At 36.4% G+C, this 27,845-nt stretch overlaps 1 protein-coding gene across 2 annotated transcripts in view; it reads right to left on the bottom strand.

The window, feature by feature from the left end:
• Positions 1-27,845, bottom strand: part of GABRB2 (gamma-aminobutyric acid type A receptor subunit beta2) — a gene marked incomplete at its 3' end in the record, with an annotated part of 167,484 nt that overhangs the window by 14,520 nt on the left and 125,119 nt on the right. For both annotated transcript variants that reach the window (XM_082006405.1, XM_082006406.1), the window contains exons 6-8: positions 5,892-6,029; positions 5,201-5,353; positions 3,863-4,107 (exon numbers count right to left, since the gene is read on the bottom strand). In XM_082006405.1, coding sequence (XP_081862531.1) covers positions 3,863-4,107; positions 5,201-5,353; positions 5,892-6,029 — 536 coding nt within the window. The remainder of the gene's footprint in view (positions 1-3,862; positions 4,108-5,200; positions 5,354-5,891; positions 6,030-27,845) is intronic.

Raw genomic sequence — 27,845 nt, 5'->3', positions numbered from 1 at the left:
CGTTCAGAACAAGAGATTCAAAAACTCGAGACTCTAAAGATAATAAAGGAATTTGAAGAAATGACATAAGATAAGATGATGGGCTTGAAAAGAGAGGTGAAGAAATGATGTAAATGCTATGTCCAATAATGAAGGATGTCTAGAGTAAGAAGAAAGCCAGTGATTTACCTGTAAGCAACAGTACGACTGTTCACAGAGAGAACAATTAGCCTTGACAAAGGCAACAGATGACGAGTTAGACTAAAGGAATAAACTGCTGAATGCAGTTTGAGAAGCTTCAAGCATGGAACAATCATACACCCATCCATTTTACCCTGAAGTCACTGCAAAGAAAATTGAGCATGTCCAATATGATTTAATGAGTCTGTGATAATGTATCTGCTGGTAATCGAGTCTGAATCTTCCTTGAGTTTTATGTCCTTTAAAAATTTCTCCATGTTTTTGTTACTCAGGTTTCAGAATTCAAGAAGCAAATCAACATATCGGCCAAATCCCTTCTCTTCCCTTCCCCTACCCCAAACAGAAGCAACCATCTTTGAAAATGAGGGAGTATATGAAGTTACAATCTTCTGTGGTCATTCAGACTAGATATAAGGAAGAGATTTTTCACAATGAGGGTGGTGAAACACTGGCACAGGTTGCCCAGAGAGGTGGTAGACGGCCCATCCCTAGAACCATTAAAGGTCAGGCTGAACGAGGCTCTGAGCAACCTGATCTAGTTGAAGACGTCCCTGCTCATTGCAGGGGGGCTGGACTAGATGGCCTTTAAAAGTCCCTTCCAACCCAAACTATTCCATGATTCTAGAAACACAAAACAAACCAAACCCACGACAGTCATTGGGCATGTGACATGAATACAATATGAAATGTAAAGAAAGATTTGGCCACAGTTTCATCTGGAATAGCCCAGGGGAAGCTCCACAGCCAGCCTGATGGTGTTCGCTCAAATGGAAAAAACCAGGACATTCTCCTCCTGAGTCACCAAATCTCCAGTGGATTACATTGGATTCAGCACATACCACAGTCATGGAAGAACACCTGTTGTGCTTCCGTACTGTTTTGCAGGCTCTCTGGTATCTTCTGAATAACACTGAGCAACAACAGACAGACTACCAATGTCTGTGCCTGCCCTGGAATCTCTCCATACTATAGGATTTGACAGCATAAAGGGAGTATTAACTTCTACTTTGATTTTGCAATTAATTGTGGATGGAAGGACTAATCAGCACTTCTCCTCTCACCACCTTTTGTTGTTCAGAAAAGTTGTAAGAGGCTGTTACAAAAACTGGTGTTGGAATCTGCAGAAATCTAGTACAGATTTGCTGGTCTACAATACGCAAACAAAGATGCTGCACTCCAGCAGCAAGTTCTAATAACTATTCATCCACCTTTTTTACAATGTCTATGCTGAATGAACTAACAGAGATGCATAGGAGAAGTTTTCATCCTCGTGTTTTGAGGTTTATTACTCATGGCATTAATCTTTTCTCACATACTATTTGAAGTCACAAACATAAATCCATAGTATTCCATGTAGTGATACAAGAGGAATCTAGTAATAGCACAAATACTCATACTTCCTAAAATTAGTCCTTCAGTGGTAGATTCTAATTAGAGATGAAATGTGAAATGTTCACTTGGTTGCATTTCTAAAATACTTGGGTTTTCATAGAAACCTGCAGCTGAACCAAATTCAGCAGTTCAGACCCAGTTTTGTTTCTTGTACATGGAAATAATTATATTTGCCCCCCTTTCATAGGTAAAATATTCAGGTCCATTAAATATGAATCTGTTTTCTTGCTGCTGGTCAAACAAGAACAGCTGTCAGGTCCCTTCCTCCTCCCCAGAGCAGTCTATGCAGTGCAGGACAACGTTCTCCGGTCACTACTCTTTTCTGATCCTCTCCTATTTGATTCCCTATCTACGGCTTAAGGGACTGCAAACCTGATTATCAGATCAGAGTATATCTGGATACCAGAGCAGAACTGTCATAGACTATGAACCATGCTGGCCTGGTCTATTAAGCAAAAGGCTCTGTACAAAAAAACGTACATAATGTAAGGTTGTTCCCAGTATGCTCTCTGTTAATCCTGTAGGCTGGTGAATTTCTGCAACAGTTACGGGAATTAGTTTACTCCGCTTACTGGATTGGATTGGTACGCTAGTTCGTGCTTTCAAATTCTAGTCCATGGTTAGCAATTTGCCACTAGACTTTGTCTATTCTGTTACATGGCTGAAAGATCTGCTGTATGAATAAGTATACAGAAAATATCACAAGCGAAATACTATACAAAAATATACCTCAGGTAGTGGTAATACTCGGACACTTATGTACCTTAAATTTCCATCGATGAGAGGTTAGAGGAGAGACTTCAGGTAAACACAGATCTAGTCTCATAAAATTACCTACAGGGTTTCTTAGTTAATACCTTTGATTGTTTAAAGGGAAATTGATTTTTAAAAAATAAACTAGGCAAATTAAAGAAAAGCTTGCAACTTTTTTTGCGACTGAAAAATCAGCGACTGAAAAATCAGCGACTGAAAGAAAAAGATTTTACAGAATCTTCATGAACTTTGCAATGGTAAAATGTGATCTGTGATACCATAACATCACAATTAACTCGATCATTTTGTGTTTGCCTTCATTCATGTTTCTCTCAAATTAAAAAGAAAAAAATAAATTAATGAATGGGTGATATCTGAGCCATGACAATATAATCCTCCAACTTAAGAGACTATAAACTATAACCTATAAAACTAACTCTTTCATGCTATCAACTTGTGATGGATTTTTGTTGTTCTAGCAAAAATGGAACAAAATGTTCTTCAGTCCACAGGCACACTATGGTAGCATAGAAGTTCTGAACAAACATGAGAAATTCCACTACTAGAGCTGTATGAAACGTATGTTTCCCCTTCAAAAATAATCACTTCGTCTTCCTCAGATTTAGATTTTTTTTTTTCAATTCTGATGTTGATTTTTTCCTCTTGGAGTATCATGCTGAATTACAAATTCAAAAAGCTTTCCATGCCCCCAAAAAATAAAGAAAAGAAAAAAAAAAGATAACTTAACTTTATTTAACTTTCCAATTTTGCATATGGGTGAAAGTTTATACATTTCACACTGAGTACATTTTAGCATTCATCCCAGATTTGCCACTGTGTGAAACTCATCCAAAATGGTCACAAGTGAAAAATGACAAGTGCTTTATGGTAAGTGCTCCATTTTCATTAAGCATAATGGATACTTTTTTCAAAAGTGCGTATCTTGGCAAATGTATTTTCTGCCTCAACTATCCATCCCCGGGGGACCATTTTAGATTCAAAATTAAGTGCACAGCAAGTTGATCCTTTATTTCTGAGCAGTTTCTCATTTAGTCAACACTATCCTGGGCCATTATATGTTGAAATTATGCAAACTTTTCAAGCTTTAAACACTTCTGTAGAAAATATTTCTTATCCAGGTCATCTGAAAGATTTATGAAGGTAGGTTAAATTTAGATTTTATTTCCAATGTTCCATACAGCTCTTACTAGCATATCAGCTATAGCCATCATTTTGGATTTGTTCCTTTGGAAACAGATTAGACATATTTAACTCTACCTCCTGACTGAGAAAACATCTCACGGTAAAGCTTAACTGAGCGCATGCTTTAGAAAAAAGTTAATCAGTTTTCCAGGCTAGAGTGCAGCATTCATTGCTGAGGTGGCTAAATACACTGCTCTGCAGAGCTAAGGCAAGATCATCATAATCCCACCCCATTCATTTTCTACAAGAAATTACATTTTAAAGCGCGCTCTGGCAGAAGTGAAAGTCTGCCTTCCTGGGGCAATACTGAAAATATATCCCTGTTTCAGTTTACCTTACTGACATCCATTCGCAACTTCTCATTGTTAGCGCTGGCAGCTTTTTCTGCTGCTTTCTTTTGACGCTGAGGTCCTCTGCCAAAGAAGATGTAGTTGACCAAAGCATACTCCAGCAGAGCCATGAAAACGAAGACAAAACACCCCATAAGATACATGTCAATGGCTTTCACATATGGAATTTTGGGAAGAGTCTCTCGAAGATGGGTGTTAATTGTTGTCATTGTGAGCACAGTTGTGATTCCTGGAAAAAAGAATTGACAAGTCTGTTCACTGAATTAATTTTAATTTTCTAGCACAATAGGTCATAATATTCAAATGCTAGAGCTGAAAAATCATAGGATTTTTTTTTTCCTGGTAGATAAAAAAACACCCCCAACCTCCTTCTGTATTCCTTGTATTTGTCTTTAATTTTTTTGTACAGCAAAGAAGATTACACCTGTAATAAATTGCATTCAATCAAACAAACAGTAGTCGGATTCTGTGAGTATGTTTTTAACCAGCTAAACTGTAACCTTCTCTAGTGAGTCTCAGTTATAAATTACCAGCCTAGAGTCCAGCATTTTCAGGACATCTGTAGCCTTGAATTCTTATGGGAAAATGTTACACAGAAAGGTGTGATAAAACTCAGAGAGTACACTATGAAGTTAAAATGTCAAGTTCTCAATTGTATCTTTTATGATGATTTACTTATTTTATCTATATGAGGGCTGTACTGGCAGGAATCGGTCTGATTTATATGAAATTTGGCAATAGATACTCATATTTATTTTTGTAACATGCTTGGATCCTCTGACAAAGGGCACAGTATAAACAAACACACATGGGATTAGTGATGATATATAAAAGTACTCTAGAGATTAATTAGGGAAACGGTTTCGCTTTTAAATTGTAAGGAAAAAAGCCCTCAACTTAAGGAGAAGTTAGCTGTACAACCCCAGTAAAACTTTATTTCATTCATACCTAAAAGGAAAAGCAATTTAAAACCCATAACACAGTGCTGAATGTGTATTCTGGACTGCCATGAGCAAAAGCAAATTAAATGCATTCTCTTTGGAGAAAAACAAGCACTAAAACAACAACAGAAAATGTTGAGACAATTAGGCTAATTCTGGTTACAATGATTATACAGTTAGCTAATTCAGACATGAAATCACTTTAATTTTTATTTAAATTGTGATGATTTAAATGCCGATTCAAATAGTACAAAGTTTAACGAGCCAGACATAAAAAGATCTAACAGATTTATTTTTCAAATCATGTACTATCCACTAAGCCAGAAGCAAGAAAAAGCATTCAACTAACGCACACTGCATGAGATGTGTAAAAATGCCTACCTAAAGCAACTCTTGCAGCTGAAGCATCATAATTAATCCAGAAGGAAACCCAGGACAGGATAGTGATCAGAATAGAAGGCATGTAGGTCTGCAGAATGAAGTAACCAATGTTTCTCTTAAGTTTAAAGCTGAGAGACAGCCTTGGGTAGGCACCTAAAAGAAAATATTTGGTATGGCCATAATTTACTTGTATAAAGCCTGAAGACGTTTTTCTGTCATTTTGGTTTTATTGTTTCATGCAACATAGATTACATACACAGTTGAAAGATCCAGGATAATCAGCTGCAGAATTTCTATCAGGAACTGGTATTAAATAATCTTTTATTCTAAGGATACAAGGATGCTCTAGGTGCATATCTGCTGGAAATCATAATATCAACAGCCAAAATACATTTCAGAGCATCAAACATAGAAAAGCTTTTTCTCCGACAAGCTGCAGTATGCTTACTTCGGTGTAACCCTTATTCTAACCTTCTCTCCAAGCAGTGCCACACATGCCCTTTGTCACTGGACACCAGAAATATTTTGGTGTAAGAAACACTTATCGAAATAGGTCCAGAGATCACAGCTGCTGCTTTAATTTATTCCTGTTTCTAAAATCTTTCCTCAGATCCTGAACTGCACGTTGAGAATTAACCCGTTTCTAAAAGTCTTCCCAGTGAAATCCCCTTTTGGCATCCCCTGCACAAACCTGTAGAGAAAACAACATTCTTGGTGATAAGCTTGTAGTCTACAATGGAGAACTGTGGCAGTTCGATCTTTGTCACTCCTGTGACCGCATTATCACCCCCACGCCAGTAAAATTCTATGTCATCTGTTGTATAGCCATCTATAAAAATAGGAGGAAACAGTTAAGATACAGGTATCTTCTGACATCATGGAGAACAGTCCAGAGAATTAATTCAGAAAACAACTTCAAATATACTTCTAAAACAAAACCGTTAATAACATAATAGATATGAACCTACAGATAGACACAGGTAATACTGAATATCATTTCAACTGGCAATCCTAGCTGTATTTTAATCTTTGTGGTTTTTTAGAAAAAGATGTATTATATCAAGATATTAATAAAACAAACCTTTAAAAACAAATTGAGACACACATCCCATATATAGATAGTAACTGTGCTTAGTTACTACACTAACTAAGTACTACTACAGTACTAAGTAACTCAGCATAAGGTAACTTCTGACCCCAAGGCTGGATAAAAAAAGTGTGGGTTTGCTGTAATTTCAGCCCCTAGGCTTAAACATCACCATTAGTAACGAAAACATGACCAGGTCAGCAAGTGAGGCCTGGAAGAGATGCTTCTCTGTCTTGCACCATGATCAGCGTAAGGAAGAGGACAGGAAGAGCAACACAGGTAAGAGAGAAGTTCATCATACAGTTATCTCATGATATTATGCTATGTAGTTTATAATCTGACTACGGATGAAAAGGAGAAACTCTAGTTCAAACCCATTTAGATTTTACTCGCAAAAGCAGCATCATTCTTTTTCTGCAAATGGCTTGAATGCAATAAAAGACAGCCCCATTCAGTGAAGCCCTTGTGAGGAGCACCTGTAGCAGATGCAACAGCCACCACTTCGGATGGCAAAAAAACTACCCTTCAAAAAAAAAAAAACCCACAGAAAAAAAAATCCCACCACCCACGAAAAAAACCCCAGAAGACAGCAGCTGTTCACACCATCATGAAACATATGCATGGAATATAAATCTGGGTTCACCAAATGGCAGCTGAGCTAACTTGCGTACTTCAGAGTTGCAATATAGAACTGATCAGTAGATATCAGAAATAAATCTGCTACAAATCCAGGAAATAAGATATTCAGTAAGCTTTTTAGCCTTCTAAAGGTTTTTGTTGTTGGAAATTTAAAATAAAAACAACAACTCGGAGATAGAATAATGACTATGACTTTTTGGGAAACTGATGTAATAAAGGTATATATATTTGACCTTGATTTTAAGTTCTCACCTACAGACAAAGGACAAAATTATATAATAACCACCATTTTAGAGTGCTCAAATAGCACTTAATTTCAAGGAATAATGCAGATTATGCATTTTCTGATAAATCAGGAACTATAAAACTGTTTCCACACATAATTAATTTTTGATAATTCAATCTTTGCATTTATTGTATATTACTTGTTCAGAGTCTAAAACATGAGAGATCTGAAAAGGAGACAAGATTACTGCTATCTGTCGGTAGAAGGCCTATCCTCTGTAATAAAACAAGCATTAACTGTGACTCCACAATCATACTGATGCTTCTTACACACTTTGTGATACAACGAAGTATGTTCAAACCTGCATTTTTAATCATCAGAACTCATTAGCTTTGAGGCCTCATAAAGATCAACATGTGATTGAACTTTGCTTTTTCCTTACGGCAACTTTGCGTATGAAAATTTTTAGCACTCCACACAGAATTGTCTCAGATGAAATTTACAGCACAAAATTGTTGCATGTTGACGAAGAGATGCTGTATTTAGAGATAAGAATAGCTTTAGCACAATGATTTCCAGTGGCTAAGCAAGGCATCCTTAGTTCAGACTGTTGTTAGAACTGATTTTGAATTGTTCTACGGTATCAGTGAAATTATTTCAGAAGAGTCAAATTACAGACTTACACAGGAGATTGGAATTGTTTTGTTCTCATGAGGAAATAATGTATTTTGCTGCTTGATTATGATTTTCTGAGACTGCCTAATTATATGAGAGCCTCCCTCCCTATATCTCATTTCTCCCATTAACCTTGTTCTATTTCCTCCACAATATAAAGATAGCAAAAGGTACACAACGGAAGAGCACAATACGTTAAAAGCTTCTTTCCTTCCAAAATGACCTGAAATACCGAGACACTTCTCAGTAGTCAATATTGTAAGAAATGAGGAATACTTGTACTTAGCCACATAATTGAGATTACGATAGTTTCTGAACTAACAGACTTGAGCTGTGAAATACAACTTGAAAACCTTTGACAATATACCGTAATCTTTAATTTAGCTTTTTTATGTCTATTACTTGTGGTAAAAGTTTATACCAAGTTCTGTTATCCGACACTGTTAATGCAATGCCTTGGGTAACTCCTCTCTCCTGGGTTGTGGGTATGAGTGTCTCATCCTGCCTGGCCCCATCCTCTGGTTCTCCAGTGAATACCTGTAAAAGCTGTGTTCCAGCAAGTGGACTTTGTTTTTGCAAACTGTTACCTACTGCCTGAATCTGCTAATAACAAAAGCTGTTGTCATGTTCCTAAATACTGTATGGAAAGAAGGCTCTCTGCCCTTTCTGTGAGGTGCTTAGGACCATTACACCTAACGGAGTGCCTTCTCCCAGTGGTGAAGCTGTGTTTGACAGGTAGGGAAATGACTGTTAGCATTGGGGCACAGGCCTTTAACAGGTTGTTTCTACTCTCTGCAGGATACTAGATTTTAACTACCACTAGACCTGCTTCCTTTGCTTTAAAAGGTACTTTTCCAGGAAGATCAATGGTACATGGATGGAGGTCAGTAACGATCGTGTTCATAGCAAGACAGGGCCACTTCAATAAGATGTTTAAAGGGAACACATTTGTTTCAGTATTTACGTGAAGCATAAACCCTTCATACGGTGCAGTAAGTTCTTTGGTCGTTTTTCCAAGGGTTACATGGTGTGTGGAATATGTGCAGATTCCACAGACCTGAAATTCGTCGGGTTGTTGTTTTACTTTTCTGGTCACAAGTCTATCTTCAGAAAAAAGGCAGACAGCTTACTTATGTTTCCTTGTCTATCACCACTTTATGTTTGTCAAGTCCCACTCTAGGCTTCCAGAGAGAAAAATAAATTAAAAATCTAAAATTAAATGAAAAAAAATAATAAATTGGCTCTGATCTTGAGATTTAAAAGCAAGTATATGTTATGGAAAATATAAAAGAACATCCTTAGATAGTTTAGAAAGAATAACATTACATACCTTTTGTGAGAATTCTTACTTTGTGATGCTGCTGAGTTTTACTGATGTTCTATCTCACATTTACTCTGCCCACCAACAGCAAGTTCCAGATTCTAATACTACTTACTGAACTCGGTAGGATTAATCAAGGTAATTTACTTAATTTTGAGGTAAATTTTAAAACTAATTTTGAGGTTAAACTTCATAACTAATAAATCAACCTTTTCTTTTTCTTTCTGACCAAATAAATGCTAAAATAATTTTAATTAATAAAAGAAAACCCACTGTTTTTTGTAAGCAAAAATATGTCTATAAAAAGCCCAAATAGCTCTTTATTTTATTTTTTTGAACATCTGTTAGTAGAACTTTTCTGCCCAACTGCCTATACACAATTTGGCCTTGAACCATCTAATGATACCAGGGTTCACGCAGGAAAGAACTCCAGGTTTTATGTTCCAGCAGACTGACAAATGCATCAGCATTTCCCCTTCTACCAGGAAGATGTGGTTAAACTTCTCTCTCTATTCTCACAGCCTTAATACGAAGCAAATATCAACAGCTACTTCTGGAGGAGAGCTGGACTTTCACGCAGAAGTTCGAACTGAAGATTCCAAATCTGCAGCTTTGGAGAGGCTGTGCAGAACTCCCTGCTGCTTAAGGTACTCACGCGGGGGAAATGCTAAGCTGAGACTTTGACACTGACTTGTTAGCAGGTATCTTTAAGAAGAATTTCAGGAAGTCTCTTCAAGCTTTCATTAAAATACTTCTCTCTCTTTCCAAGAAGGATAAATCATCCCATTCATTTCATAACACGGAGAAGGAGAGAAAAGAACATTATAGTCATCTGCAAATGAATGCTATTGTGTACTGCTAAAGTACCCAAATATAATTGGATATAAGTCTAATATCCACAAAACGTCTGCCAGAAAAGAGAATGGGCCTATTCATGTCTCTAGTGAATGTTTTACAGATATTAAAGTCCAATTACCTGTGGCTATAATAAACTCCATCTGCAGGTATTTGGGACTCAAAACAACTCTCCTTACAAGTTAGAATTATTTAAAGGTGGACCAATTTAAAATAGTAATAAGCAGTCTAGAAAAGATAATCTGTGTCTCTTGACAAGAAAAAGGCAGAATTAATGAATGTCAGCTCAATATTTCTAAATGATCAGATCACCTCTGTAATGTAGAAAATAAAGCATACTGAAACCAAAATGCTGCAAGCAATTTTTGCAAGAATCCGAATCAAACACTATTTGATTGAGATTGTAAAAGAACTGTTGTTTTAACTATGTATTAAATTGTATGTGGCACTCTTAACAGAACAGAGAATCTGATTGATTGCTTTTTCCTAAATCATTTATATATCAGCGGCAGCACAATTTACTTCACATTCAGAAAGTTCAATTTCTCATTTCTGTCATGCATCACACAGCAGCAGTCAACCAAATCAATACATTGTCCTGGTAATATGGCACCAATCCCAAGGGAAGCAAAGCATTCTCAACTCCCATTAACATGGACAGGGAGTTTATCATTGCCTGTACTTCAAGAAATGACAGATGATGAAGCACTGTAGAAGAAAAATAAACAACTAGTAGAACATAAAATAAAAACCTCTTCATACAGAAACTACAGAAATGCCTACTTTTTTCCAGTCTGTTTAAAAGAAGTAAAAATTCAGAAATTCTTTAAATACAAACAACATAAAATAAAAGACGTAGCATTATTGGCTGAGCACGAGAGTATTTAGGAACAAAACAGTTATCAGAAACACCAGGGAATGGAAAAAAAAGAAGCCAACTTTTGTAAAAATCTCAGGATTTATCAGTAGGATTCACTGCCTCGCAATGCTTTTGTTTGTATACGACAGCTGGGCTATATTTTAGATTGATATATACACACACACACGCATCTACAGTGCGCACACTATGTCGGAATTCACGTGGCTTGTATTACTAATACTGTGGTAGCACCTGGAGAATAAAGATAAGACATTTGTTGATTTGTGGAAAAAAACCCCAACATAATCATGCAAAACAGTGAAAATGTGGCTAAAACATACAGAGGATTCTGAGGCCACACATTAACCTCACTCTGCTCTGAGCCACCCACAGACTGTCTGAGCATGGCTGGAAGAGCACGGGCCACACACGCATCCAACCAGCACCACGTCCGTGCTAAGGAAAACCACTTCAGCATTAACAGCGAAACAAAAGGATCCTGTTGGGGACTGTCTTAATCCTAATCCCGTCTGCTCAATTCTATCCAAAAAAAGTGTCCCTCTAGTTACGTCTTCCATCAGCCATTTCAGACATCGTCAGCACGGAAATACGATGAAGCGCAGTTTGGCCACTTCAACAAGATTTTTGCTTAGCAGGTCTGGAGGCTCAGCGAAAGCTGGCATTACACAGTCTTTCTGATCATCTGAGGTATTTGTCTTTTGCTCACCAATACAAAACACATGAGAACTCAGTTTACAGCAGATTCTGGAATTAAATACTATTATAAAGCAATCATTTGCAAGAAGAATAGCATATACATTGTGGAGAATAACATAGTTGCATTATACGCTTGTTTTTTATTTAATTAAAATCACAGATTTATTTTACAATATACAAAAATCTATGGACTCACAGGGAGGGAAAGAGTGCCAAGCTACTTAATCTCTCATATCTCTGCTGCTATCAATTGGATTTTCTTTGCCTAGCCACCCACAATATAGTAGCTTTTGAAAATAAAATGGAGAGAACTGATGGATGATATCTACACCAGACTGAATGTTTTGATTAAAAATATACAAAATATTCTTAGCTGACAGTCTTAAAACATATTAATTTATTTAAATCAGGCCATGGACTATTAGACTAATTGAGAAACTTGATACCTACAGGCCCTGTATACCTGCATACCATGAAATGAATACTATACAGAAATATTAAATAAATGATTAATCCTGTTTATAAAACAGATCATGGAACATGTTTAACAGCAGTATCTATGTATTTTATTTATTTTAAATATAAAACCACCACTTTCTCCTGTTTCAAGAATTTCTTCAGCAGCTTTGCATTTGCAGAGCAAACAGCTAAATTTCATTATAAAATCACAAGTAACATGCAAAGCATATTTTGAAATTCCAAAACCCTTCAGAACACTTGAACTTGGTTCACTGCATCACTTAATTCTTCGCCGTCCACTTGTTCATTCAAAAGCAACCAGAAAGGATGTTAGAAGTGCTTCTTTGAATTTGCAGAGATCTTCAAAGCTGAGGAGAATACAAGTCACCATACACTGAAATCAATAGGGGGATATGAAGGGGAGAAGGGAAGTCAAGAGGTTGTGTACTGCTGAACACATTTGGCATCAGAGAAACTGGAAACAGCACATCACACTTGTTTCTTTCTTCTCTTTCTCACACCCCCAAAATTCTGTCTTTCTGCATAAAACATTAAAATTCTTTTTACATTTCACTTCAAAGACTTTTTCCCCTAAGGCTCTGAGGATTTGGATACAAAAGAGGATGTACAATTTTCTGACTGCAGTGAAACGCAATTGATTTTTAGATTAAATTGGTAACATTATTAAAACACAATTATCTTCAAGTTGTACAAATGGTTCCTTACTGGAGAAAGTGGGGTGGGGAGAATAAGGAAGGGAAGAAGGAAATGTGACTCCATGATACTGTAGGACAGTATACAGCTATTAAAAAAAAAAAAAAAAAAAAGTGTTTGACACCTTTGGACAAGTGAAATTACAAAATGGGTTCCAGATCCAGAGTGGGCTTTTCATGTGGTTAGCAGAACCAAGTTTAATTTTCGCGTAAGCGCTTCAGGCCTGACTCTTGCTTACGTTAAGTCTGGTAACTTATAGAAATGTGTCCTGGTGCAAGCCGTTAAATGCCATTGCTGTTTTTTTCCTAATGATTTCAAAGAAAATCATTTGTACTTTAGGGCACCTGCTGCAAAGTGCTTTCATAAGTAAATTTCCACTGGCTCCTGGTGACAGGAGGCTAACGATGCCTCATTAGCCCAAAGCAGAAGCCACATCATCAGAACTATACTCCTTCTGAGATTCCAGCGCTAGTCTCTGCAGAGCTGCACACGGGCAGCTTCTCTGTAGCTTGGAGTACAGCTCTTTCCCAGGTCTGTGGGAAATCACAAACCGCGTGCAGAATGCTCTTCATCTTTTTCTTCTCATCTCCATCATTAATTTGTGCCTGGTGTTTCCTGCAGACCTACTGCTATACTTATGTATTAAGCATATCCCAGAACACAATAATGTATAATAAATCTGGTCCAGTTTTATTTATTTAAATGTCTAAAGTTCAAGGATTTCCATCACTATTGAAATTACATGCCTGATTTCTGTATGCAAACAAATAATAGATAACCATGCACATTACCTACAATACCTAGAAACACCTTGTCCCATACTCCTGCCACAGTTTATATTATCTAACCCACTTAATTTAGCAGAGGACCTCTTCTGAGGATAAGGTTGACAATGATATGTCAGTTTTGCACATTGATTAAGGCTGTATCATCTTTGAAGGGGATTTTAGTGTGACATGAAGAAAATGTTATGTGAAGAAAACATAGGTGGAGACTGTTGCTGATATAAAGATAGCGCTAAACATACTTATTTCTCATTTCCACTGAGAGTGGAAAACTATTAAAGAAACTAAATTAAATTATAGAGAATAGAAATTAAATTCTAAAGGAAAAAAACCCTCAATCTGTAAATTTCAAGAAGCAGATTAGTATATGTTGCAGTTCTGCAGTAAAGTTTATTAATTCCCTATTAAACACATCACATAAAAAAGGAGTTCCTGAACACACAAGTAACTATATTAAACATGACAAATCTGTCTTATATGTAAGACACTTTTTAATGAGGGGGAAAAAAAAAGCTTAGTTTAATTTGTAATTAAAAGTAGACGATGGTAGAGTACTGGGAAGCTGAATATTAAGAAGCCCAGGGTAATGGTCTATTTTCTTGAAGCTCAATTTGATTATCAGCTCTACAGAAAAACCAAGAAATTTACTTTCACTTCTCGTAAGAGTAGATCTTCAGAGATGCAATAGGAAATTGCAATATATAATCATGAGGATTATATCAGTCATTTCAGAGGAAAGCAACATTTAGGCAGAAATAACAAAGTGCTATTTAAATGTGAACTGCAGCTGATGTAAATACGATAAAAATGAATACATCAATTCTTAAATGATCTATTTCAGTGTCATTAAATCACAAAATGAACAGAAGTCAAGTGAAAATAACCATTTTGAAAAGACAAGAGCAATCAGATATAAGCAGACAATGGGTTTTTTTTTTTTTAGACTAACCTACAAAGTGAAAATATAAAGTATTTACTATGTTTCAAGACTTCAGAAAATGTTATGGCATCGTTCATAACTACTTTCTTCCACACTTAGGTCAATGAAATCAAGTCACAGTTAAATAAAAAGAATAAATATCTTCAATACCATGCTTCATTGAAAATTTCTTACAGAAAAACGATGTTTGTTTCACCCCGGTCACGAGATTTAACCTTAACAGGAAACTAAGTACGTCCTCCAGGAAGCTGAACAGTAGTATACAGGTTGAAGGACTAACTCACAATGCCAAGAGACTACTTAATGCCTACTTGAACCTTCTACCATACCCAAAAACCTCCAGTATAAAAAGGATGATAATTAAGTGCACATATTTAATATACAGGGCTAAGAAATTTCACCTGAACAAAATTCAGGAAATTAATCTTACATCTCTTAGATATTAATTGGATCATTATATAAAATCCATAAACAAACAGGTTGACAAGAGCTCTGTTTGACTGTGATACCTTCCAGTGGATTTGTGCAGTGTTCTGCCAACTTATTTCCTAAGGGACTGAATAAATAAACATGTATAGTATATTAAAAAAAAAAAACAACTTTATAGATCTTTTAAAAGTTCTATGGTACTTTTTTTTGCATGAGCAGCCCATAACAATTGGATAATGTGATTGACCATAGTGAGGGCAAAATCACCCATGAGAAGTCAGTCAGAGCTGAATGAGTGGAAGGAAGCCACAAATACCTGAGGCAGTAAATTTCGTGTACCATCCTTGTATGTATTTGAGCAAATTAATCTGGCAGTATCTAACTTGCACATTTGAGGAAATAACTGTATTAATAAAGACACACTAGCAAAAATAGCTAAAAATTGAATAGATTTTGCATGGGTAGTCTCCTCAACCAAGGAATCAAATATGAAATCTCTTACGTGTTTTTAAATGAGGCGTATGTATGAGTAGTGATTCAGTTTGAAAGTACTGTTACCTTTTTGCATAATATTAAACATCCACCTTGGGTGCAGAGGGAACAATTTTTTGTACTTTGATATAAGCATATATTGAATTTTTCAACTGTATTCCAAAAAGATAGTTTCGAAGTTTGATGGAAATGCCCTAAACCCCCAAGTTTTTTTCTTTGCATAAAATTGAAAACTGATGTTTGAAAAAAATTATTAGCAACTGTCTTCCACTCTTGAGTAGGCCATGTTTCCAAGAACAGAACTTTTATAGTAAAATGTACATCCACACTGAATGGGTGTAAATGACAAATTAGTTTCTCTTCCCATCCTTTATTAGGATAAAAATCATGTAGTGATAACAAATACTTACATTTGCACCCTACCATTGATTTCATCATTGCAACCCGTACTCATCTCCATGTTTTGAGATGATCCCAACACTTTTATCTCATTTGGCTATGAAATTTATGCAGGGGAAAATTGGTGCCCAAAACAATCATATATGCTTTAGAAATTATGAAGAAACTCAGACACTGAATATTGTTTTCTAACAGGTAAATAAATCTCCCAATTTTCTTAAGTGAAAACTTCATTAAAGACTTTTGCCCTTTTATGTGATTTAAACAAGAGTTGGTCTTTTCAAAACTAGAAATAGAAGTGAGGGGTATATCTAAACAAATGAATCAGCAAAGCATCACCTACATAAGCTCAAATTTTAATACCTTACAACATTTGGTCTTGCAAAGCTAAATTCCCACAACCCACTATCAGCCTACATTTTGAATGCTGATGTACATTAAAAAAAAAGAGAGCAAAAATGAACAACATCTGGCAACCTTAACATTATTTATAAAACTGCATTAATACTCCACTCTGCTTAATTATTCCATAGCTGTATTAAAAATCCAAGGCAACAAGGAGAAAAATGTAATTTGTAGAAGAAAGCCCTGGTTTCCGGTGCCTATGCCATTTGTTCCATTTAGAAAAATATTTATTCATTAAGATATGTTAGTTTGCAACGCCATGTGAGGCAATGTTCTGGAATATTAGTCTGTCTCTACCTGCAGTATTCAGGACATCATAGTACCTAAAACACTCCTACTTTTAAGAAAAGATCTGCTTATGAAAGAATAGAAACATTGCTCTCATTGACTGTCCAAAAAACAGTATGCTAAAAACTGTTACTGCTAAGAGCTAGACATCATTAGAATATTTAAAAAAACACATGTATTTACATATGTATAATTACGGTTGGTTTTGGATGCTTAGATTGCAAAAATTACTTTTCTTTTAGTAAGGAGTAAGGTATAATGAATTCTAAAGTCATCCATATAGAGAGATTTGGGAACTTCTTCTTAATGTAGTTTCCTATCTGGACAAGTCCCCTGTATTCTAAAAATTTTTCAAAGATAATTACATGTACCTTTGCTGTGGAGAACTATTTATACAGTACCATGTGAATGAAGTTTACAGGAATGTTAATTGTAGACCCTGATCTTGTTAGCACTACATCAATATTTCCTCAAAATTGCAATGACCCGTAACATTCCTAGGCGTCCTTCACACAGCCTGGCTGGTATCAGAAATCACATTTTTGCCCTCTCAAAATGTTTCAGAGGAAGCTGTGTGCCTCAAGGCTCAGAGGACTTTTCTGTAGGAAACTCCATGTGACACCTATATGAGAAAAGACAGCAGAGGTTTCCTGGCAGTATCCCGACTGCTTTCCTAGGATGCTGAAAGGGATGAGAATAAAGCCTTTTGACACCCAACCCTCCAGGTTGTAGAAACAGTGTACAAAGAAAAGTTATTTGGCAGGTAACAAAGATGCTAATGGTTGTGGATAGGTATGCACAAGGTAGCAGGAACTGTTTTAACAGAAGATGGGACAAAGCCAAAGAAGAAGAAAGAAGTCTGCTTCAGCTCTCTGCATTTAATTGGCACAGAAGACTGTAACCCTGAAGAACCCCAAACGCACTGTTAAGCAGCTACCTTCTGTGAAATCCACAGCAAAGCAACCTCCTTTCGTATTTTGCTCACTAGAAGAGTTCACTTACTCTAGTTCAAAGTGTTGGCTTTTATGTACCACAAAGCCATGTTAAATCCTGCTCTACAGGTAATATCCTGTTTTACTTGGCATCCAGTATTCCCCTCTGGTTTACACTGACGTTCCCAGGTACCATACCAAGACAACTTCATCACTGCATTTCACATTTCAGAAGTTTTAATTTAAAAAATTGTCTGTAACTTTTCTAACATTCGCTTTTCTTCTGAGTAGCAACTTCAGGCATTGCTCGAGGCTATGCCTTTTTCTTGAAGTAGATGTGACTGAGACAAGATAATGCCATCCCTTAAAGCAAATTTTCCCTGCAAGTATATTTTAACACACTCTGTTGACTTTTAGTCTGTTTTCCTGTAGCTCTAGTATCATAACTGTGTCAATATGCAAATATGTGTTACATAAGGTTGCCTCTTGGGCTGGAAAAGCAAGATATCTGCATGTAAGTGTTCATTAAATTGAATCTAGTACAATATTTTAACATACATAAAAGGGAATCAGCCTCAAATACAAAAGTTAGAGCACAACATCTTTATGCTGAAAGCCCCATGTTGACTGCACCTCTCTTGTGCTTTGAAATAAATATCCATCTTCAAAAAAACTAAGAGAAAAAACACATGAATAATACAATAATGTGTAATACACAATGCAGCAATGGAAAATGCTATTATTAGTACTTTATAATCACTATATTTTCTGACACAACTGTATAGCTTTATTCTTGAAGGAATTATGACTCAAATTTGTTCCAAACTACACAAAAAAACCCAAACCTAAAAAAAGCAATTTGACAATATTTTAACATGAGCCTACAGTATTCTATACCTGTGCTTGTATGTTCCCTATCTAAACTGCCTTCTTCCCTGTACAGTGACATTCCTAGCATGTCCTTACAACCCAAGGCTTATTTGCATCACACTTTTCAGTACCTGCATTTATATTATTTTTTTCTAACTTTGTCCTTCCTCTGGAAAGCGTTATCCCTTATGTGTCTGTGGGATTCATGAATCACAAAGTTATTATTTGCAGGGAACACATTGCTTTTGTGTAGAAGGAAGAAGCTGAATGTACAGTGAGTTCTGTTACCATAAACATGAAAATTGGCTTCCTCCCCTGCCTTCTAGCATCCTTGGTCTCCAGGAGGTTGTCATGGCTCAGGAGCACATCAGTGCCGCAGGTATCTCATAGCCATCTTGTCAACCTGTTTATTAAGCCATTGTCCTATCTGTGGTGCTCCCAACTTTGTAGAATATTTGAATTATTGCTGCAGTCTGTGTACGCTACAAGTACAATGGAAATTAAATTATGCTGGCATCAGTACTTTCACCGGGCAATTTATTTACCTTCGTCTTGAAGACCACACTGGCAATAACATTTCCATGTTGAAACACGCTCTGTTTCCACCAGGAAGGGCTGCAGGACCCTTGTGTTATGCTGTAGTATTTATTAGGAAATATTTCATTACTACTATTGTGTAAGGTAACTCTTTGTCCAAAGCTTAGAACGAAATGCCTCTTATATGGCAAAAAATAAATGAGAATACGAACATATACCATTGGAAGGCACTGAGTTGAAGATAATGATCTCTCTCATTAGAGTTTCATCATGTCATTTTGTCACAAGTTAGAAGTGCGAGCACTGAAGAGCTGAACTGTCCCAAGTAGCTTTTAACAACCACTTCGACTTGGAAATCTCATGGAGCTGTTAGAAGTGTGGAAGGCCATAAATCCAATGTTTTCCTGGGCACAAGGTTTGTAATTACATCCAACTTGTGTGTACAGTGATGAAATGTCTAAGAAATACTTTATTACCTTCTCTATACCAAGGACTCCTACAGAAACACAGACTGAGTCTGATTCTTGCTTTGTAAAGAACCACTGAAACAAAAAATGTTGCCGAGTCAAAAGCGAAGAAATAGGACACTTTTTCTTCAAGGAAACCAAAAACCATCCAGGTGTGCAAACTCATAACAATGCAGCACTGTTTAAAAATTGTCAGTAAAGACACACACAAAAACAAAACTGTAAGAGCTGTTTCACTTCAGCCCTTTTTGGAGGGCCACACAGGCTAGACTCTTCGTTTTGATGGAACTGTCTGGCCATTGACAATGCTATATTAGTAAGTATTATAAACATAAATGCACGTGAACATAAAGGAAAGGGTCATCCCACTCCCAGAAAAACAATGCACCCATATTCCTGTGGTCACAAGCATAGTAAATGACAGAAGCCCCGGAGCAGGATGGCAAGGAGTAGCTCTTTGAGAGGATGCACCACCAACCGAGCTTTAATCTATCTGCTCAACCTCTGCACCTCCTCAGGCACACCCCAAATTCTCTCTGCAGCCTTACTGTACACAGAGCTAGAGATCACTGACAAAAAAAATCTGCCAATATCTGAACCATGAACCACAATTACAAAATAGATCTGGACAAGGGAGGGGGAAGGGCCTAATGATATTAAATGCTAAGTGGACGGTAATTTAACCATAACTTTCCTTCCAAGTTTTTTTTTTTTTGTTTTGGATTTTGATGAAATCATATACACAGGAGCCTGCCTGCCAGCTTAATTAGAATAAATAACATAAAAATCTATGATGCAATGATCAAACCATTGTCCTCTTCACTAACCCAAATGCATTCATGACCCTGTTCACTATAACTATTTGATGCATCATTAAATAAGGAGAATAGCACTATATTGTTAATATGTTCTATAGGATCATCAGTGCACTTGGAATCAAGTTGGTAGTTGAAGATACAGAATTAACATAATAGCAACATTTAAAGAGCCTACTGGCAAACTAGCAAGCAATCCATAAAAAAACAGCGGAATATGTGAAAAAAGGAAATGGAATTTTTTCCTGAAAAGATAAAAAATACGTGCTAAACTTCATTTTATATATCTAGATTTTGAAATGTTTAATCACTCTAAATAGCAGGCTATGAATACATGGTCTAATGCATAAAACATACCCCTAGCTACAGACATTCTCAACATAACTTGAATATAAAGTATATCAAGAAAGATCCCATATACATAACAATGAATATCAGGAAAAAAGAAAAATAGGAAATCACTGAACTGTTACATTTGTTGTACCTGATAATGGCAAAATTCCTGAGGATTTACATCTGAACTGCATATTCAGGAATGGTACCTTCTTTGAAAAAGAATTTTCACTGACTTTATTAAGTATAATATTTTTAAGTGTGTGCTGTTTTACCATGAGCAGACATATCAGAAGTCACACTTACATCACCTGTGTTCTGCAGAGTTACCATAGGTCAGTATTTCAGAGTCATTGGTAACTCAGAAACTGCAATAAGAACTTTTTTTCTGAGAAAAATAGCAACACAGTGGCAGATGCTCAGATGGTGTTTATTCTCAATAGAGTCATAAGAGTTTACACCTGTTGAGGATCTGCCAATAGACATTTTTCAGCCCAGAAAGGTGATCAGAAAGAATGTCAAGCTAACACTGGGTACCTATTTTCAGTTGCTTTTACCATCATGGCAACAGTAGACAGCATTAGAAACTCGATCATATGAAAAATGGCATTATCAAGGGAAAATTAATTCTGATTTAGAAAGACTAGAAGTATTTTAGCATTTAAATTACAAGAGGGCAAAAATCAAATAAACTTTGGAAAAGACAAAAAAAAAGTATTGCAACAAAGAAAGGCCCTTCTTAAAGAGGAAAATTAATTAGAAGCATATTAGGAATAAAACAAAGGAAAAAAACCTGCTTTCAAGCTGTCTGCCTTCAACTTTGGTAGACGATAAAGTATTTATGGCTCTATTATTACCTAAATCCAGTTCAAGTATATATTTAAGGTACATGTACATGCAAATTCATCGATAGTGCGTTATGAAGTGCTAACTTGTGAATGGTCTAAAGCATACAGAAAAACAATTTTTGGTAGCACGCTTCCAAAATACGTCTCCCTCATGAGAACAAAGTTTCAACAGTTCATTTTATAATCTGTATTTATAGTATGCTCTCTTTTTAAATCAGTTGTTAGCATGGATGAAGTTGAGGTTTTTTTGTGTGTTTGGTTGGTTTTGGTTTGTTGGGTTTTTTAGAAGGAGGAAACCCTTTACAGTTCTACCTGTACATTCTCTGGAGAAATTCGCTAACACAGTTTTTAGCCAAATAGAATCACTTGAGAAGACTAAGGGAAAACAAGAATGAGTTTTGTCTGATGAAGGCGTCATGGATTGTAGCTACAAGCATTAATAAATTTTAAATTACTTCACAAATGATAAGACACTGTATTAGTGGATAAGGAGTATGTCACCTAGCAGTTAAATGTAGCCATTTAATAGCACAAAGCATCTTCACACAACAATTTATAGCATACAGTGAAGAATATAAAATCCAATTAAAATTTCAGGGGGAATTTAGCAGGGCAGAATTTAATTAGCAAAGATACAATTTTGCCAGGAGACTGCGGCTAACACCTGTTCTGAAGTGTAAAGGGACAAGGAATATGTAGTAACAAACATTTGGGTCATAATTTATATCGCATTTGCTAGACAGCCCCTCTAGTTGCATTTAGATCCTTGTTTCCTTTAGCCTGTGAGAAGCACTGCTTTCTCCGTTACCAGGGCTGCTTACAGAAGTTTCTGATTCATTCCAAAATCCTAATCCAACCCAAGCAATACTGTTGGGACACTGAAATATGCTTATTTTCATATTTCTGCACGCAGTTTAAATCCCACTTATTAGCATCTTTTATCTACTGTGTGTGAATAGCTACAATGCTTCCCATAAGCTGTTGTGAGTGGCCACAGGGATAAAATGGTTGTGCCTATACCACACGGCAAGCAAGCAAGGAGGTGGTATGAACCATCCTGAGGTCTTCTTCGCTTTGGAAGAAAACAAGGTCAAACAGGCAGGGACGATGATCAGTGAATGAAATTGTCTTTCTCATTGGGATAGAACTGGAATGCCCCATTTGAGATCAAGAGCACCTTCTCAGCAATGTATGCAGAACCAATATTCAGTTCCATTTTATTTTTAAAGTTGACTTGATCAGAGATTTTCTTAAGTCCTACTATGTATCTTTTGCATGCCCAAAGTAGGAATGAGAACACTGATTTACTTAAAGCTATTAGAACATCTCCTGAAATACAGATCACTAATTTTTTTAAGTGTTCCCAACAGTAGAAATCTTAACAGTGAACTGAAATAAATCATGAACTGAATCATCACCATTTTCTGTCATGTTATTTTGGTATTTTTCACTTGCTTAGGAGAAAGTTGGTGTTTTCTTTGGTAAGTATGCAAAACATCCATGGAAATGTACCCTTCATTCACAATTCCAGAAGTGATATATTGCAAAGTCTAAGAAGAGCGTTTTGTACAGCTGGTAAATTGTTACAGTTACTAACGTTGTGAATTAAAATTAAAATTCAATTCTACTATCTTAAATGATTGCAGTTAATTTATTTTTTTTCTCTAGATTCACTGGCAACTTCATTAGCATTCACAGCAAGTCACCGGACTACCTCACCAATGAAAAGATGAGGTCAGTGATTAAGCCATTCATTATATCCATCAGCATTATACTTATGAGTTAAAATCCTATCCTATTAATGATGAAAGGAAAGAAATAGATATCAGAAACCCAGCATTAACGAATCCTACTGTTAGTAAATCCATACATAGCTGCAGTGCAGGACAAATAAAGCATCAAGATTAAAGCTTTGAGCTTTGATAATAACATAAATAACGAGAGAGAAAATAATTTTGAAAATCTTGCTTGGAAATTCTGGCAATGTCTTTCTAAGTGAAAGTGCAAAGAGTGTTTCAAAAATGTTCATCTTTGCCTCAAGGCTGTCCTTTGAACAACAGGAGTATGGAACACTATTACTTTAATTCTCATTCGGCATTTTTAATTCAGTATTCAAAATATGACTTTTCATTATAAATGGAAGGTGTATGCTCTGTATTTCTTACATTTACTGTTATTGAAAGGAAAATAAAATCTTGTGACCTGGAATGTTGTGAATTAAGTCTATCACCGAGTCCCCAAACCAACTCCTACAACGTGGAAGTTTTACTATTAAAAAAAAAAAAAAAAAAAAAGAAAAAAAAAAAGACTTGAGAAATCATGTGACCAGGTGAGCTATGTATGGTTGAACATGGCATTCCCAGATTACTAAGATCTCTTTTTTGGAAAAGTGGAAAGTGAGAAATACCTGGTACTAGACAACCTGCTGTTTTAACTAAAACATTCTTACTGCACAGAATAGTGCTGTTGAAACAGAAGGGAATGATCATACTGTGTATCATGAAGAAGGGCAGAAGTAGTTAATCCTTCAACTGAAATGTACAAAGCCCCACATGTTAATTACAACAGTGAAAATTCAGTGAACACCTCTAGAAAAAATTTCATATGTATTGAGTACACTGAGAAAACTTGAGGTGTTTTATATTCTTCTGGGGAAAAAAAAAAGATACTGAAGATGTCAAACTATCTGGCTTTGCCTTGTATAAATTTATGCAAAATGCATTATGTCTAACATTTTAATGAGAAAAGGTGGATACAGTGTCAAAGTGGAGTAGGAATGACTACAGACAAGCCTACCTTTGGCAAACCTTTGCCCTACTGTCTACAGTATGACACTAATAATAATTTTCTTAACTGCTTTTCCTGGTGGCATAAATAGGGAGAAATAATGCAATAGGTTCTTGCCGAGGGGAGAAAGAACATGAACAACGAGGCAATAATAGAGGAAAATGTTTAGAATAACATATCTAGCTTGGCTAGAATAAAGCGATCCAGCTCTGGAGCCCTCAGCACAGGAAAGACATGGACCTGTTGGAGAAGGTCCAGAGGAGGGCCACGAAAATGATCAGAGGGCTGGAACAGCTCTGCTGTGAGGACAGGCTGAGAGAGTTGGGGCTGTTCAGCCCAGAGAAGAGAAGGCTCTGGGGGACCTTCTTGCAGCCATCCAGTACTTAAAGGGGGCCTGTAGGAAAGGTGAGGACAGACTTTTTAGCAGGGCCTGTAGCAATAGGACAAGGGGTAATGGTTGTAAACAAAACCAGGACAGATTCTGACTAGACATAAGGAAAAAAAAAAATTCACAGTGAGGGTGGTGAAACCCTGGCACAGGTGGCCCAGAGAGGTGGTAGATGCCCCATCCCTGGAGACATTCAAAGTCAGGCTGGATAGGGCTCTGCGCAGCCTGGTCCAGTTGAAGATGTCCTTGCTCGCTACAGGGGGGTTGGACTAGATGACCTTTAAAGGTCCCTTCCAACCCAAAGATTCTGTGATTCTGTGATGTTGATTTGGAAGTCCATTTTGCAAAATCATCAAAACAATAGCAATTACTATCTTTTCTGTAGTGGGTTTATTAAATATATAAATCTTTAACAAATCCAATTTATTTTGTGAACATGTTTGCTTCTGTAAAGTTGCTTTTACACTGGCACAGAAGTCTCCAGGGTATGATGTGTGCTGTGTGAATGCTACTTGTTTGTGCACTGTGGATTTTCTTCCCAACTCGCTTCTCACCTAGAGTATTTTGTTACCCTAGCTTAGCTCTCAGCAAGTGACATTAATTATCCACTGTAAAGTGGCTATGAGCCGTTGATTAAAGAAATGACTCAATTCCCATGTGTGCATCTAACATCAATTATGACCTGCATCTATTAAATTGGGTATTTTAACTCCTCCCACAACAGCACTGCTTTTAAATCTCTAAAATAGGTAGGAATCAACATTTTTAAGAGACTAAAACATTACTTAAGATACCTTAAAGGGAGTTTCAGGTCTAAAAGCTTGATTGCTAACAAACTGTTGAAAAACAGGTGCTGTCTGAGCTGGTATCACAATAATCTGTGTAAACTGTGAAGCATAGTCCTTAGGACAATGCTCCTGTCCCAAAACCTTTGCACATTCCAGTAGTCACAGTGAGAGCGTATCTTTCATCTAAAATATATAAGCAATGAAGGAAAAATGAGTGAACCACTGTCAGGTTTGGAGTAGAGACAAGTACCTAGCACTGTCAGTACTTATTCTGAAAAGCTCCTCTCTAGACTTATTTTCCGTTTGTCTATTGTAGTTGTCCTCCTTTGCAAGTTGCAATTTTGAGTCCAAGTTTGCTCAAATCTGTCTGACAAAAGACACAATGAACAAAGAATTAGCACAAAGCATAGGCTTGAATCTCCACTTTCTATTATCTCCTTGTCTCCCACAACAGAATATTTGAGTTTGTGTTATGCTGATTGCTATTGCTATGCTTTTCACTGTGCTCCCACTCCGTAACCACCTGGGTCACAAGTGCTATGATAGTAAAACAAGACTGAGATTACTACTGGTAACAGATACGAGAAATTCTAGTGTGTGCAACACACCACTCTGTTCTGGGTGTTAATGAAACTCGGAACAAGTGTAGGTGCCATGCAAGAAACATGCTTCTAGTGCTTAGGCTGGGACTCAGAGTCACATGAAATCATTTATACGTTTTGCTGGGTAATGATTGAAGCATATCTACAGATTGATATAGGCATAACCAGAAAGAAACATACATAGTGAAAAGTAAATTCAAGGGGAAAAGTAGGAATGTACTGACTCTAACTTTCCTTTCATCTAAGTTCAGTGAATATTCCTGGAAAATCCTCTCTCATCTAGTTAATCTTTCTTATTTTAATAAATTATGTGTTTCTTACATGCTTTCTGTATTTGTTGAAGATGGCTGGTGTTGATGCTACCTGACAGTGAACTTTTTATGCTTTTAATTGCATGTAGTTCAATAGCAAAATGGTAAAACAGTCAGCAGTTCACTTTTTCTGGTCAACAGTTTAAACAGCAAATAAATGTTTCTGTGGGAACACAAAATAACATTTTGGGCCACTTACACATCACTCGATTTAGATACAAGGAACTACTTGGTAATTGAGCCTTTAAAGACAGCCATTCCACCTCTTCCATTGATTTTCTGTACATGAACTTTCATAACTAAAAACTAGATTTCTGTATTAGCACATATATCACTTGCCTAGTACTTTAAATAGGCAACTGATGGTTTACAAGAACTAAAAATGCTACCTCATGCTAGTTTATATACATATATGTAGATATATACTCTACGTATCTTTAACACAGACCAATTTAAAGGATTTCAATTTATATATACAATTTTTCCCATTAAGTATCTAGAAGTTCCTCTTTTTTTCTTAAGACATATAACAAACTACATGAATACACTAAAGAATTTGCAATCACTGAGGAATGAACAGTCCCCCACACTCACACCTCCCCCTACCCCATCCTAATGATGTGCTTGAAAAAACCACAAAAGCAATTAATAGAAAGGCGTACTAATTCCAACTGTTTCTTTTCTGTCTAAGAATAACAACTACTAAGCTGGATCAGCTGTTACTGAAGATTGGAGAAGACCTACCTGATTGGCATTGAGACAGCTTTGATCAATATGCAATGCTGAAAAGTAGCTAGTCACTTAAACGTTATTTTTTCACATAATATTGTTTTTTCTTCCTGCTAATAATGAATTCCATTAATAAGAAAAGGTTTCTAACTGAAATGGGACAAAGCAGCTGTAAGAAAATTGAAAAATGTGCAAGGAATATGCTTGCACACATTACTTTTCGCTTTATCCATCACATGCTTATCAAAACTATCAGATTTAAGCAATAAGAAAATGGATCGATTCACGATGCAACTGTGCTGATCAGTACTCTATTCCTTTTGGCTTTATGCTTGTGAATGTTGTGCATGTGAATGAAAGACACATTTGTGTCTTTCACACAGTAAAGAAGCCAGCTATATCAAATTTAGCCTCTCTCTGAAATCATAATTAAGTATCAGTGATCTCAAGTAAATATGCTCCACACATTCCACATCAATTTTATATTTCACTCAGTAAAAAAGTAGGTAATAGCATAATCTCATAATCTAAATTTGTAAACCAGTTTTGAACAGAAAACCTCACACAGTATCTAATTTCCTCTATATCTTCAGTCCTGAATTGTTCTGACCTCTCACCTTTACTGTCAGAGTTTACACTACACAAAAAGGGGAAAAAAAAGCACAAATAAACAAAAAGCCAAAGCCCAAAACAGCTCTGAAACCCAAACCACATAAAAGCTCTGGCAGGCTGCAAAGTTGACAAAATAATTGCAGCATCCGAACCAGCATGACCTTGTTGCCCAAGTTTTGCTGAAAACGCTGACCTGAGGGTTCCTCACTGAAACGTTCCAGATCCTCACGTCTCCCTCAGCTCTGCTGCTATTAATAATAACATGTGCAGCAGGGCTTATTCTGGTCTCTGCTTTGGGGTTTTTTTTGGTGGCTTTTTTAAATCTACACAGGAACG

The sequence above is a fragment of the Phaethon aethereus genome (assembly GCF_964289735.1).
Source record: "Phaethon aethereus genome assembly, chromosome: 14".
NCBI classification, from domain to species: domain Eukaryota; kingdom Metazoa; phylum Chordata; class Aves; order Phaethontiformes; family Phaethontidae; genus Phaethon; species Phaethon aethereus.
The sequence above is the reverse complement of the archived record's forward strand: the minus strand, read 5'-3'. Positions and strand labels throughout refer to the sequence as shown.